This window comes from Marmota marmota, unplaced genomic scaffold (genome assembly GCF_001458135.2).
Source record: "Marmota marmota marmota unplaced genomic scaffold, marMar, whole genome shotgun sequence".
NCBI lineage: Eukaryota > Metazoa > Chordata > Mammalia > Rodentia > Sciuridae > Marmota > Marmota marmota.
This window is the reverse complement of record NW_026000196.1, coordinates 19,958,715-19,974,572: the sequence shown is the minus strand read 5'-3', so window position 1 is coordinate 19,974,572 and position 15,858 is coordinate 19,958,715. Positions and strand designations below refer to the sequence as shown.

General features: G+C 35.5%; 1 protein-coding gene across 1 annotated transcript; it reads right to left on the bottom strand.

The window, feature by feature from the left end:
- Positions 1–393: 393 nt before the first annotated feature.
- Positions 394–15,833, bottom strand: Mphosph10 (M-phase phosphoprotein 10). Its single transcript, XM_015493145.2, has 11 exons — positions 15,547–15,833; positions 14,470–15,148; positions 13,396–13,547; positions 12,573–12,741; positions 10,035–10,176; positions 8,605–8,672; positions 7,428–7,565; positions 4,769–4,879; positions 2,772–2,879; positions 1,067–1,297; positions 394–637 (listed from the first exon to the last, which is right to left on the bottom strand). Exons 1-11 carry the CDS (start codon positions 15,633–15,635, stop codon positions 488–490), a joined length of 2,037 nt encoding a protein of 678 aa, XP_015348631.1. The 5' UTR covers positions 15,636–15,833; the 3' UTR covers positions 394–487.
- Positions 15,834–15,858: the final 25 nt, after the last annotated feature.

Sequence of the window (15,858 nt, the reverse complement as noted above, 5' to 3'; positions counted from 1 at the left end):
GTTTAGTCTAACTCTTTAGTCAGGTAACATGGGTTCTTTTCCAAAGAGAAAAGGTATAAATGAATCAAAATGCTACTGTTCTGTTAAATGATATGACAGTGGGAAAAGAAAGTCAAGACCACAGCATAGACTTCTACTGTGGATAGCTGGGGGTGAAGGAGGTGGGTGGCTTTGTACCCTCCTCATCCTGCAGACCAGTTATGATTATTAGCTGGCATGCATGAGCTGGACTATCCAGAGGGAGAGAGCTCAGTAGGATCAGCTCAGGCAGCATCAGTATAGGAAAGGCCTAGGGAGTTAGGTCCTGCCTCATATCCAGAAAAACCCAGGCAGACTTTTCAAACGTGTTAAGAGTTTGTTATTGCACATGGTAGAATTCTCAAATATCCTCCATTAATGCAAAGAAGGATCTCATTAATTTTATTATAAAAAAAAACAATGACAGAATATAAGCTTATACATTAATATATATTATATTCACAGTATACTATAGCTTCAATTTATGAACAGAAATATCCTGTTTTTTCTTCTTTTTCTTTTCTGTTTTTTTGGCATCACTGATTTGCATTTTTACTTGATCTTGTAATTTAGAAAAGAATGCCTGAGATGACTTTAGGGCCTTGTCTTTTCCTTCATCCTGCAATTAAAAACAATACATGCTCATACTGTAAGGTATATGATCACATGGAAAAACAACCCAAAATATAAAAGTATGTTATGATTAAAACAATGTATTAAAATATAAATAGGAAAATAGACTAAAATTACAATACAATACATCAATTAGCATAGAGGTATTCTATACATTCTATACTACTCTAACTTTCTTGCAACTTAAGAGAGAGGAAGAAAAACAGGTAGAGGACCCAGATTACTCTGAGGACTCTACAGGAATAACTCAATAACGCTTAAGGCTAATGTTGCAGCTAAGTCAACAGTGTTCTCCTTAGTACCACAGGTGGGCTGTGTTGCTGGCTCAGACACTCAAGTAAAGGGGACAGCCCAATGCATACCACTCACTTGCTCTCAAAGGTCTCTGCAGTAGTTTTCCTTCCCTTGCCCTTACCTTTAATAAGGAAACTCTGCCAGTTTTGGTCAGTTGTTTCAACTTCTCTGATGCTACTGCTTTTGTGTATTTCCCTGTTTGATCTGGGTTGCTCTTTTCAAGCAATTTTCTCCGTTTCTCCTTCTCCTTTATTTTCAAACGTTTTTGATATTTCTTTTTCCTCCGTTCTCGTTTCTTGTCTGTAGCTGTTTTCTCAGCAGCTGTTTTTAGATCTCCAGCTTTATTTTTCTCCTATTAAAATATAACCACCAATGTATCAATTAATCTAACCTAATATCAACTCAGGGAATCAAAAAGTAAAAGAGGAAACTGCAATGGTAAGTAGCCAAGGTGCTGTATGTCTATGGTACAGCACATGAGGCTAGAAAGCAATCCCTGCCTATGTTTCAGACAGCTCTGCTAACTCTAAAACCTAGAATGCTTCCTTTGACAGGACAGACTCATAGACTGTTCAGCCTCCAAACTAATTACACAGGCAGCATGGAGAGTTAGATACTCAAGTTTACAGACCAGCAAAGCAAATCCTCTGCAGCACTTAGACTTCAGCAAGGGCTTCAGGGAAATGCCTGAGGTTGTCCCAATAGGGTGATAATGACAACCTTTTGGGCTGAGGTCAAAGGTTCCCAGAGACTGAGGACAGAGAGGGAAGGGAAACCTCACTTTAGTAAGGATCAATTTCCTCTTTTCTCCTTAGGTGCCAGGGCTGTCACCTGCATACAGATGGAAAGATTAACATAAGGATGGCTGTAGCAACAGAAAAGAAATTGAGGAGGAAAACAGAAGGCCTGCTGCTAAACCAGCCAGAAGATGAGGGCCTAAAAGAAACCATCATTATTACATAAGGCAAGAGCTTCAATGTTCACAAGGCATAGATTTCTTCCAATATCCAAATGTTCTATTCTACTCCAGATTTCATTGCTGATGAGCATTACATGGATAGAACAAGTGGGGAGATGCTGATTAAATTAATGTTATTATATAAACAATCTGTTTGAAACTTAACATCACTGCTGATATTCGCATTTGATTATCACAAATAATTATTCTGATTGGATAATTAAAACTGCTTTTGTAATAATTCTCATACCTTTCCCTCCTAATAATGAGTGAAGATGGAGACTAGGGTTTAAATATCATAACATAGCATCAGTTTGATGACGTTCTCATTCTCCTGTATTTACAAGGGACTGGTTCAAGATCACTGCAGGTACCACAATCCACAGATGCTCAGATTCCTCATATATAAAGGTTAAGCATTTGTATGTAACTTATGTGCATCTTCTCTTAGACTTTGAACCATCTTTAGATGACTTATAATACCTAATACAACATAAATGCTATGCTAATAGCTGCTATACTGCATTGTTTAGGAACAGTGACAAGGAAAGAGTATGTACACGTTTAGTATAGATTCTTTTATTTATTTTTAAATTTTTTTTGCAGTGTCTCACACATGCTAAACAAGTGCTCTATCACCAAGCCAGATGCAATTTTTTTTTTCCCTTGAGTATTTTCAATCTATGGTTGGTTGACTCTATGGATGCAGAATCCACAGATATGGAGAACTGACTGTACCAAGAAAGAGCTAACATAAATTAGAACAAAAAATACAAATTCAAGGAAAATGACATTCAACAAAGGGAGATCTGGCAATAATCAACTAACTTCTAAGCAGATATTGAATGTTTCAACACTGGCTTCTTACCTTGATTTCCTCTGGGGCCAGGAGGGCTGCATCACTGACACTCACTGGAGCTACTTCTTCCATGGTTATAGCTGGCAGATTTGACACAACCTTAATCTCTGGTACAGGCTTGAAGAGAGATAATACATTTAATGGGAAGTCAGAAATAGCCCTAACATACACACATACACATATATAATATTTTATACAAATTATTTAATATGTTAAATATGTTGACAGCCAAGGTCTGAAGCTAACTGGAATTGTAACAGTACTAGTGGGCAGCACAGGATGCCTCTGAAATCCTATAAGAATGAAGTAATTTAGGGTCTTTTGTCACAAAATCATTCCAATAGCATTTATTTCTACAGTTTCACATGACATTTCTGCCATATTCAAACACCAGTTCTTTCATCTGTTAATAAACTAGTCCCATCTGCCACCTATATGGACGTTCTCAAAAAATCCTATCTATGATTTTATAAAATAGTTGATTTCTGTTAATATTATCTTGCCTTTGGTTATGGAAAAAATGCTGGCACATATACAGAGAAAGATGCAAAAAAAATGCTTGTGGGAACAAGAGTAAAAGTACAGACTATTTTTTTCCCAACATTTTTTAATTGGTGCATTTTAGTTGCACATAATGGTGGGAGTACAGACTATTTGATAAAGAAATTTTCTCATCTTCCAGCTTCTGAAAATAAATCTTCATAAATATAAATATGAAATGGCATTGGACCGCTGAAAAACTAAAGCAGTATCAAAATAAATCAAACATAATAAATATGAAAAGGAGAAAATAATACAACACTAACTCAAAAGCCATTTACTTTCTGTTTTTTGTCCCCCACCTCCCCTTCTTGTTTTGAAAGTACCAAAGAAACTCAAAAGTTAACATAGGATTTATACCAATCATGCTAATAAAAGAGCACTCATGCTGGTGTTCTTTGTATCTAATTCTTACTTGTCCCTGTGAGGAACACCAAAGAATGAAGAGCAAGAGAATGACTTCAGACACTTCTATTGCCTCAGTCGGGGAAAGACTGGGGTATGGGAAAGAACAAGACTGAAACTTAGGTGACCAGGCCACTACTGCAAAGCAGGTTAACAACTCCTCTAACCACTCATTTTCCTTTTCACAGTCCTGTGCATATTCTAGTTAATTAGGGAAGTATTTGCCCCAGGAAAATTCCCAACAAAGAATAAGCTAGAAAGACAACAGGATCCTGGATTTTAAGTAAGAGAGAAATGTCAGAATGTCAGAGAAATCATTTCTTCCACTGGACCATTTTTCAATTATTTACTAGGGATACTGTATTCTAGTCTACACTTTAAAGAAAAATATGAAGCAAAAAGAGACAGTATAAAGACAACAAAAAATGATGGCTGATGATTGGTAAATCAAGTCTACAGAGACAGCATGTGAAAAACCAATCTAAATATGAAAAAAGGAATATCAAGGGGGAAACAATACTGGCAATATACATTTCTGGGGAGAAGAAAAAAAATCATATATATATATATATNGCTCAGTGGCAGAGCACTTGCCCAGCATGCATGAGGCACTGGGTTCCATCCTCAGTACCACATAAAAATAAATGAATTAAATAAAAAAATAATTTTTTTTTTAACTTAGTCAAGTAGATACACATTCACTCCTCCTTCAAGTCCCAAGATTTCAAAAAATGCTTGGGGGTTTCCTTGTGTTAGGAACTGGGACAGGGTGAGGAACACAATAATGAAATATCACACACATTTTGTGTCAACCTAAACATGAATAGGGAACAACCAGCCCAATCTTTGCAAGTGTACTATGGAATGAAAAGAGAACTAACAAAGTAATAACAGATAAAGGGAGGAGGAACGGGGACAGAATACAGGTCCTGAATGTAATTTACAGGGAGAAATTTTCAGGTCTAAATTCTGAAACCAAATAAATAGTTTCACAAAAGCTCAGCAAGTTTTATTAAAGTCATGTCTGCTGTATCAACACATTAAACTGTTATCACACTTACTGGTTTAGGAATGAAGTGGAAGTTTGACAGGGCATCCAATTTTAAAAAGAGAGAATCCATCATCTTCTGAATTTCTACATGTTCTGGATTTTCTTCTTCTTCTGTTTTTTGCTTAGGAAATAAGGTCAACAACATCAGAGCAAAAAGATAAAACAAATCATATTTAAAACAATAAAGACCAATGAGGACATTCCCAATTTCTTAGCACCAATCTTTCAGCTATAAAGAAACAGTGCAAAGGTAAAATTAAAGTTATCAATAAGCACTTATCAACAAGGGATGTTTTCCCTTTGGGAGCCATAGAAACCACACTGCTGACATTTAGAACTTACAGTTTAATTTCCTTGGTATTTACTTCTTTCAAGAACTAAGTTACTTTCACTAGGATGGCTATAATTTAGAAAGAAGAGGGGAAAATACCAAGTTGTAACAAGGTGAGGATATGAAGAAATTAGACTCTGTGTATGGCTTGTAGAAATGTAAAATGGTATGGCAATAAGTTTGGCAGCTCCACTAAAGATTAAACAGAGAACTACCACATGGCCCAGCATTTCCACTCCTAGATATACCTTCAAGATAATTAAAAATATATACTTAAACAAAAACACACAGCACTATCTGCACTAGCTAACAGGTGGAAACAGACCAAATGCCCATTAATGGATGAGTAGACAAGTTGTGGCATACAAATGTGTGTATGTATGTGTGTGTATGTATGTATGTATACACACACACACACACACACACACACGAATGAAGACTATTCAGCCATAACAAAGAAGTACTGATACATGCCATGATCTTGAAAACCTGCCAAGTCAGTCACATATCATATGACTCCATTTATACAAAATGTCCAAAATAAAATACTAAATTCACAGGAATAGGATGCAGATTGGTGGTTGTCCAGAGCTAGGGTGAGGGAAGAATGAGGAGCAACTACTTAATAGAGTGGGCTTATTCTGAGACAGTAAAATGTTTCTGAAGCATAGACAAGCAGAACTTGCACAACACTATACTAAACGCTCCTGAACTGTTCACTTAATTTTATGTATCATGTCAACAAGGGAAATTTTAAAAAAAGAACTAAAGTATTAATAATAATTAGATTTTGTAGAATTATCCAAATACCCATTTGGACTATAGGGACTTCTTTCATTTTATTTATATGGAATTTGTTAAAAATTTATTTTGATTAACAACACTGAAAAAATTGACAGCAATTTTAATTCTACTAAGGAGAAAATGTAAATTTCATACATTTCTCTTTTGACCCCAAATGCTTATTCTAAAAGAATATTTTTTTTGGTTTATTTGTTTTTATTAAAACAGGAAGGAAAATGAAAGCATGACCCTGATGCCAGAGAAGCATCCAGATTATTTCTGAGGTCTGTCATCGGCGCCTGTCCAGGTACTATGCTATACTGCTTTTTTTTTTTTTTTAACTTAACTCACTTTTTAAAAATTATTAAAGACAGGTATAGGTATGGTATGCACCTACAGTTCCAGCTCCTTGGGAGGCTGAGTCAAGAGGATCATTGTGAGCCCAGGAGTTTAAGATCAGCCTGGACCAGTCTGGACAACAAGTGAAACACTGTCTCAAGACAGAAAATTCTATACATGTCTTTTCACCTCATCCTAGACAATAATATCAGTGAAATCATATATTTAATTTTTATGATCCACATTACATACACAACTGTAAGGCTGATCCACATGCTGTTTACTATCACCTTGCTTATTACTTTTAGAATGGATACTGGTCATCATCCTAGACTTCTAATGGAATGGGTCTAGAATTAGCCTGGCTAATTTAATTAATATACAGGAACTCCAAAGTTCATTGTCAAAAAACATAATTGACCACCGACACTCAAGAGAAAAATAAAACTATCATTTTTACAACTTGCAATAAGTTGCATTAAGTTGTTGCAGTATTTAATTTTATCTTTCATGGTTACCAAATATTTCCTTTATTTATTGAGTCTCTTCAAAGTAGCCAGAAAACTTGATAGCAAGCATTGACTCAAGCTGTATATACACTGTCCTTCAACTACTGCCTTGGGTTGCAAGGCAGCCAGGAAGTAATTTTATTCAAATATTTCTAGTTCTTCCACTTTACAGTGTTTCAGGACACTGGTTTGCTGTTAATGCTTGAGTAGCATTAATTAATAGAATCTGACAGCAACTTTATAAGGCTCTTGCAGGAAAAAAATACCATTTAAACATGGTCACATATTGACCACATATCCAACAGACCCAAAGTGAAGACATAATTCAATTACTTAATCTTCTTGGAATTATGATCTTGTCCTGCTGTCTAACCAGAGATTACTTTGGTGAATTCACAATCATATATCAATAACTTCAAAATATCAATAAGAAATCATTTTTAAAAGTATAGCACTGTATAATAATTGCTGGAAAGTTAGTAACAGGATGCAGAAGTATATGGTGATCAATGTCTAATTGTAAAGCAAACCTCCTGATCCTAAGCATTCAGTAGAAATATCATAACCTCAATATTCCAAGCATGCTTTGTCTCACACGTATATGAGATGACAGAAGGGCCATTTCAGGATTTCAACAGTCACAAAATGAATGGCTCTCTTCTTTTGTTCCTTTCATAATAATAGCATTGCCTTGGAGGCCTCCTTACCTGGTTAAGTTTGATGTATTCTTGTTCATATATTTCAGCAAGGCTCAATTTACTCTTCTCATGGTCTAATGTTAAACGCTTTTTATACTCATATGCATCTTCTTTAGGTTTTTCTTTACGTACAACATCATCCCAAGCCTAAAATATACAGGGTAAAGTGCAGTACAAGTTAACACAATAATTCCCAGGCTTACACAAAAATTGGAGCAAAAAAGAGAGTAATTTTCAACTTAAGCAACTTCAAATCACAAAGGATTATGAAAAACAAAGAGGACATTAACTTAGATATCCTTTTCACCTTTATTTTAAATAAGTCTTCTGGTTACCAACTTTAATTCCACTTTTTCTCGTCACAGTTTGTCGAAGAATCAAGCCTTGTGTTCATCTTTTCATTTCAAATTTTAAGCTACTATGCATATAGCACCCTCTCCCTTCATATCCCTGTATTTTTAGACACAAGTTCAGGTAAACATTGTACATACATTTTAAAGCCATCGCATATAGTGCATGTCATATACCTTTTATTCGAAGTTTACAAAGTTCAGGTAAACATTGTACATGCATTTTAAAGACATCTCATATAGTGCATGTCATATACCTTTTATTCGAAGTTTACAAAATCAGATCAACTCTTAAAAATTCTTTCCTAGATTACTAATATTTGAAAAGACATTCTCTTTATTTGTTATGCTAGATACTATGTCTAGACCAATGGTCCCAAGTGTGACCATGGCAAGTCAAGATACCAGTAACCACTCTCACCACTCAACAGGTCAGCAAAACTTAGAAAGGAAGATGGTGGCAATGACTTCTGATTACCTTCTCCCCTCAGGCACAATGCCTGTCTTTCCTGGGTACTAGTGAAGAGCAGAACCTCACACAATAGAAGCTGAAGACAACCTGAGACTATTCCCCTGCCACAACCCTGTGACCCTGCTTTCTATTGAGATAGGAGTCTGGCTACATTGCCCAAGTAACTCACTATCCTACCTCAGCCTCCCAAATAGCTGGGATTACAGGTACACACCACTGCACCTGGCTCCTAGTCATAAAGCTAAGTAAAGAACATTACTGAGCGGAAATGAAGAAAGCATTATTCCTCCTACTTAAATCCTCTCATATTATTTCTAAAAATTTTAGTGAAGTCTAAATTAAGTTCAATTTAATTCTTACTGACCTGATCTCGTATTCTCTGCTTAATGATATCTTCTAGTTGGAAGGTGGTTTCCTCTGTGATCACAGGTGCTAAATGAAACACAACATTAAAAAAAAAATTATTTTTTTATTTAATTCATTTATTTTTATGTGGTACTGAGGATGGAACCCAGTGCCTCATGCATGCTGGGCAAGTGCTCTGCCACTGAGCTACGACTCCAGCCCATACACACATTTTCATTTAAGAAGATACATATTAGTCGAGTGAGTTTCAAATTGTGGTCCTTGGACTTACAACATCAGCAACACCCTGGGAACTTGCTGGAAATGCAAATTCTTGGGCTGACCCCATACTTCCTGAATCACAAATTGAGAAGGAGAACAGCTGTCCATGTTTTAGTTCTGATGTTCCGTCAAGCTTGAGAACCACATTAGAATATATGTGGTAATAAGTGCTAATACATCTATCCCATGTAACTGGGGGCTTTTCCCTTGTTTTCCATTCTCTCTTTTGCTGAAATAAAATGGAAACTCATTTGAACTCAATGAGCACAAAAAGATGAGATGACTAGGGTTTTAGGCTGAAGTTTATAATTCAGTTGGCCATGACGGGTTGCAAGCCTCATAAACAGAGCACTTGAAGAAACCTGATATCTATCTATTGGTTTCATTAGCATAGCAATGTCAAATTTGAGCAGACTAATAGTAATACGGTTACACAGGAGAATGTCCTAGTTCCTGGAAGATACACATAAAAGTATTTAAGAGTGACTTAGAATATTACTTTCAAACAATTCAGCAGAAAAAAAAAAGCATATACACAATCACAAATACATGTAAGGAGAAAAAAGATAAAAATGGCAGGGCACAGTGGCGTACATCTTTAATCCCAGCGGCTAGGGAGACTGAGGTAAGAGGATTATGAGTTCAAAGTCAGCCTCAGTAACTTGGTGAGACCCTAAGCAACTCAATGAGAACCTGTCTCTAAGTAAAATATAAAAAAAACGCTGGGATATATCTTAGTGGTACCAGGGGGAAAAAAAAAAAAAAAGATAAAAATGGCAAAACATTAACAACTGGGGCTGGGGATGTGGCTCAAGTGGTAACACGCTCGCCTGGCATGCCTGGGGCGCTGGGTTCGATCCTCAGCACCACATAAAAATAAAATAAAGATGTTGTGTCCACCAAAAGTGAAAAATAAATATTAAAAAAAAATTCTCTTTCTCTCTCTCTTCAAAGAAAAAAAAACAAAAACGTTAATAACTGGGGAATCCAACTGAATGGCATGGCATATAGATATTTACTAAACTATTTTTTCACCTTTTCCGTATGTGTGCACGTTTTATAAAAGGTTGGGGAAAAAGAAATGTCCCCCCCAAATTTTCTATGAAAACAGAATAATACAAAAAGCACAGAAACGAAGAGTCTACAGAAGTCCAGCGGACACCATACCCATCCGGACAGCATGATCAAAGTGCAGGTTCTCCTCTAGGAGACTGTTCTCTGGTCGCTTTTGTGCTGTCACTTCCCCTTGAAGCTGCCAAGGCTTTTTTTCCAACAACTCTTTTTCTAAAGATGCAATTTTTTCATTCATCTAGGAAAAAGACAAAAGTTTTTACTTAAAAATTAAACTTACACTCATGTAAAAGGGCATAACATTTTAAAAGTGGGAAAGAAATGTATTATTCCTCAATGTACTTGTTTTATTCTTAAATATTGGAAATTGTTTAGTAAACATTTGATGTATTTCTAGGCTCTATTCTATCCAAATGATCTATCTATTCACAGTCCAGTATCAGTTTTAATTATTAGAGCATTTTAGTCTTTTTTTTTTTTTGCCAGTGCTGGGGATCAAACCCAGAGCCTTGAATATGCAAATATTCTACCACTGAGCTATACCCTGAGCTCTCTAGTTTTTTAATACTTATTTTATTACTTATAGCTAATGTAGCCTGACTCTTGGGACTATGCACGCCAATTCTCTTAACTTTTAAACGGCAACAATTATGAAGACTTTAGTGTATTAAAAAGCAGCTTGTATAGCTACCTTACAGAATGCTCTTAAATTTTCCTAACTATTCTGTTGCTCATCTGCTGATTCTTCTAGTATCTTGTGCCTTCATTTTAGTTTTTCCTACCTCTTATTTTCTTCTTTTGTGGCTACACTGGCTAACATTTCTAAAGGAATGGTAACTGTAACAGTGGATATCTTTTCTTATTCCTGATTTTAAAGAAATTTCTAGAATTTTAGCATCATGCATGATGGAAGCTTTTGATTTTAAAGAGACATTTCTAGAACTTTACCATTATATATGATGGCTTTTGGACAGATGTATTTGTATCTCATGAGGAGTATAAAAATAACAATGGGCTCAGTTGATAGAGTGCTTGCCTTGCATACAAGGCCCTGGATTGAATTCCCAGCACCACATACACACACACAAAATATACATATATATACATATATATATACATATATATATATAAATAAAACACAAACAATAAAACAGGACACGAATACTGAATTTTGGCAAGTCTTTCTGACACAGACTTTTTCCCTTAACCTCTTAAAACCAGGAATCACATCAGACTTCCTAAAATGATTCAAAAGAATGAGACCCACTTGCTTTTATGGCATTATTTTTTCACTTTGTTATTTGGGATTTTTGTATCATTATTCTTAAATGAGACTGAGTGTGTGTATATTTTATTTTCATCTTTGTCAGGGTTAGCATTCCATATTATAACAATTTCCCAAGAAAAAAACAAGTTTTGAAGTTTTACTTTACTCTTTACTTAATGTGGAAATTAATTAAACAGCATTAAATTACCTATTTCTTGAAGGTCTGATATAATTTCACAGTAAAACCAAAGCTTTCATTTTGTCAGAGGAGGGTGGGAGAAATGAGGTGAGAAGACATTTATTTTCTTCTTTTAATTTTTATTTTTTTAGTTGTAGTTGGACACAATACCTTTGTATTTATTTATTTTTATGTGGCGCTGAGGATTGAACCCAGTGCCTCGCACGTGCTAAGCGAGCGCTCTACTGCTGAGCCACAACCCCAGACTCAAATTTGTTTTCTTTTACGGTGCTTTTTTCCTCAGACTTCTTTTGGAGACAATCTGGCAATCTTGAATTTAATTCAGATTCTCATACTTTTTATAATTATTCCAGTATCTTGTTATCTTTGATAATCTGCCTATTCTCATTTCTAATTGTATAATCTTTTTGCATTACAATTATTTATTTATTTATTGCTTTACGATTCTTAATACACCATTATTCAATAATTTATCATATCTCTGATTATATATAAGGTATGTTGACATCAAATTCACATCTTCCTCATGTATTTTGTATAATGATGAGGGTCTCCTTTCACCATCCATGCTATTCCCCTTCTCCCTCCCACACCTATTCCCTATCTAGAGATCTAATTGTATAATTTTAAGGTGGACAAATGATAAAGCCAAATGACTGGAGCCACACTACCTCTATTAAAATTAAGTGACACGTCATCTACCTGAAATTATGTCATAAGCAAACAATTTCCATCAATTTGGAAGATGTGTTTGAGATGGTTTTAATTAAAATACAGGCTATATGTAACACCCACAAAAATAATTTACACAGCACTTTAAAGAGATAGGCAGCATTTTCCAGAGTGGTTCAGTTACACCAAGAGGCTCAGGGGATGGCTAAGCTGGAGAGACATGACATGGGTATATAAAGACATCAGGCATAAAGAAAAGAAACAAACGAAAGAAAAAAGAAAAGAAAAGGCCCCCAAGGCTAAGAAATGCAGGAACTGACTTTTGCAAATTAGAAGCTTCAATGTGGCATCTACATACACTGTGCTTTAGAGTGGCTGTAAGATTTTCATTCTTAAAGGATAGTCGGTATTTCCCACAGGAAAAATATGATAGATCAGACTGAGTTCCACAGTCATGTAAAGCACATAAAACATTTCTTAAATTTCTTAAAATTACCTTCTCCTGTCTTTTTTCAAAAGAGGATTTAACTTCATCAGGATCTTTCTTTACATTTAACACATCTGTATCTTCAGTTTCTTTATCATCTGGCAAAGCAAAGGTCACTCTTTTTGAGCCTTTATGCTGTTCACTATCTTCACTTTCTTCAAGGTCATTATCCTCATCCCTGTAATACCAAAATGTGTATCAAAGGAAAAACAACTTTTCACTAGAAAACAAATACAATTTTCCTCTATTGAAGTTCTTTTGTATCTCTAATGTCCCAAATATATTCAGAACTTCCAAAGTCATTAAGTTATTTAAAAACAACAGAAGGAATTATTTAGGTAAAATGCTATGTAAGAAATAGAACAAAAGGGCCCAATATGTGCAAATAAATTATTCATCAATCTATAATACAAAGTTCTTATTTCACAGAAAGAACCTCGAGGATTACTAGCACAAAACCCATATCAGGGCTGGGATTGTAGCTCAGTGGTAGAGCACTTGCTCAGCACATGTGAGGCACTGGGTTCGAGCCTCAGAACCACATAAAGTAAATAAAATAAAGGTATAAAAAACAGATTACCATCTTTAAAAACAAACCAAAACTCAAAAAAAAAAAAAAAGCTCCTTTCTTGTAACAAAGGTTTGACTGTTACTGCCAGAAATATTTTTCTTCATTAACTCTAATGTTCCTTCAAGCTATATGAGATAATCTGAAATTAGAGAATCTACTATTTGATTTGAGAATTTAACTGCTTAAGACAAACATAGCTGACAATTATGAGCATACGTACATTTCTAGTTTATAATGTAAAGGATTATTTAAAATACTCACGTTTCAGAAATACTTTCTTCTGCTTCTTCTTCAGCAATTTCTTCCTCTTCTTTGTTTGAATCCAGCCCATCATCACCATTTACCATGTCTTCATCACTTTCAACTGGATCAAAAAAATCTTTGTATTTCAGATTTCTTGAACTTTTATCTGACTAAACAAGAAGATTTTAAAAACATTTAATGAAAAACAGAAAAATACATAAAAAATGCATGTGTATACATGTACTACACACACACACACACACACACACACACACACACACACCTTTCCTACTTTAACACTAGTAGCCAAAAATAATTAGGGGAAACTCGTAACTAGTAACATTGTTATAAAACCACAAGAACTGGAATGTAACAAACTACATGGAAGTGTAGATCCATTTGTACATATGTACATATGGCATATATATATATTGCTTGACTAATTCAACATTACCAGCCAAAAAATAATTACAGGAAACTAGTAACCAATAACACTACCACAAAACCATTAAGAACCGAGATATAATAAACTGAATGTAAGTACAGTATTTATTTATTTATTGGACACAATACTTTTATTTATTTTTATATGTGGTTCTGAGGATAGAACCCAGTGCCTCACAAGTGCTAAGCAAGCACTCTATCACTGAGCTACACACCCAGCCTGTATAGTCTTATTTATAATTGACAAAACAAGAGCCCACTATTCCTATCTCTAAATCTTTTAACTATAATTATTTCCAAAACACCCCTGCCTACATGGATCTACACTTCCATGTAGTTTGTTACATTCCAGTATTAAATATTTTCATTCCCAATTATTTTTCATGTTTGTTGAAAATATGTTTGAGGGAAACCTGTGAATACCTCTAATGTGTGATTATGGTTCTTAAGCTATCTATCAAGAGAATTATTTTGTGACAAGGAAATGATAGCTTCAGTTTAATTTCACCAATTTTTTTTCAATTGATCTAATACTTCATATGTGTCTTGATGAATTCTGAGGTGCTTAAAATCTCTCTTAGGAAACAGAACAAAATCTTAATTGAGGAGGAAGAAAGTACTCTCTCTTCTCCTCTTCCATAACTTTACCTTAAGTTTTTGATTTCTAAACAATTCTTCCTCATCTTCTTCATCAGAATCAATATCTTCAAAAAAGTCAATATCTTCTTTCTCCTCTTCATCTTTTTTTTGTTCTTCTTTTTCTATGTTCTCCAAAAAGGTCTCCATTTCAGATAGTTTAAAGAATTTGTCATCTACTATAGACTTTTCCCTTGACTTCTCTGGCTGTTTATTTTGCACCTTGCTCTGCTGTTCCAATTTGCTAATATCAAAGTCAAGATCAGAATCCTCATCACTGAAAACTGAGCTTTTCCTCTGATCAAATTTGCTTGAGTTTTTAGGCTTTTCACCAGCTTTAGGATCATTATCACCCACATCTGACACTTCCTCCTCCTCTTCCAAATCTTCTAGGTTCTCCTGGTTATCAGCCTCCATCTCTGAGCCATTCTCTTCACAATCCTGCTCTATATTCTTTGGAAGAAGAGTGATGTCTTCATTTTTAATTGTTTCACTAACTGCCTTCTGGAAGTATTGTAAAACTGGTTCATTTTGCAATTCCAGTTGTTGCCAAATTTGCTCATCATCAAAATTGTTTATCACAAGTTTTTGTAAAGGACTTCCAAGAATCCTACCATTCTCTAGTATTTTATTGAAGTCATAAAGAACTTTTGTTAAAGAAGTGAAGTTTGATGCTAATCCATCTTGAATCCTATTGGGGGAGGAGATCAAAAGACATAAAACTTATAGGTAGTGATTTCACAGACCTCTGAATTAAAAGAAAAATAAGATTCAACTCAAGTGCAAAAAAAAAAAAATCAAACACAAACTATGAATTTTAAGTATAGATTCTGAGTCAGGCACAGTAGCATATGCCTGTAATCACAGCAGCTCAGGAAGCTGAGGCAGGAGGATCACAAATTCAAAGCCTGTCTCAGCAACATACAGAGGCCCTAAGCAATCTAGGAGTTGTTAGGCCATGGAAGCATAAATTGATATATGGGAAGAAATAATCTATAATCCCTTTTCTTCCCATACAGAATTTGCAGGCTGCCGGCAACCCACGCCCACGTGAGAACTGGTCTCCGAGCCCGGGATACGTGCACTTACGTGAGAAAGCGTTCGGGTTGGCTGGTGGCTTTACCAACCTCTCTCAGACACCGCTCCAGGGTCCGCCGACGCCAGACCCGAGGAGCCATCACCGTCAGCTACTCCAGATACAGCACCTCATGCAAGGGAAGAGAGCCGACCCGAAAGAGAGCTAAAACGGAAATTCCGCGGCAAAAAGGTGCCTAGCGTAACCCGCAACTCATAGCCGAAGGTTCCGTCGTGCCTAGGTTCCGGACCCACCTTAATCGGAGCCAATGATAGCGTGAGAACTTTCACTGGGCTTGCGTAGTGGGGCGGGGCAGAAAACAGAAA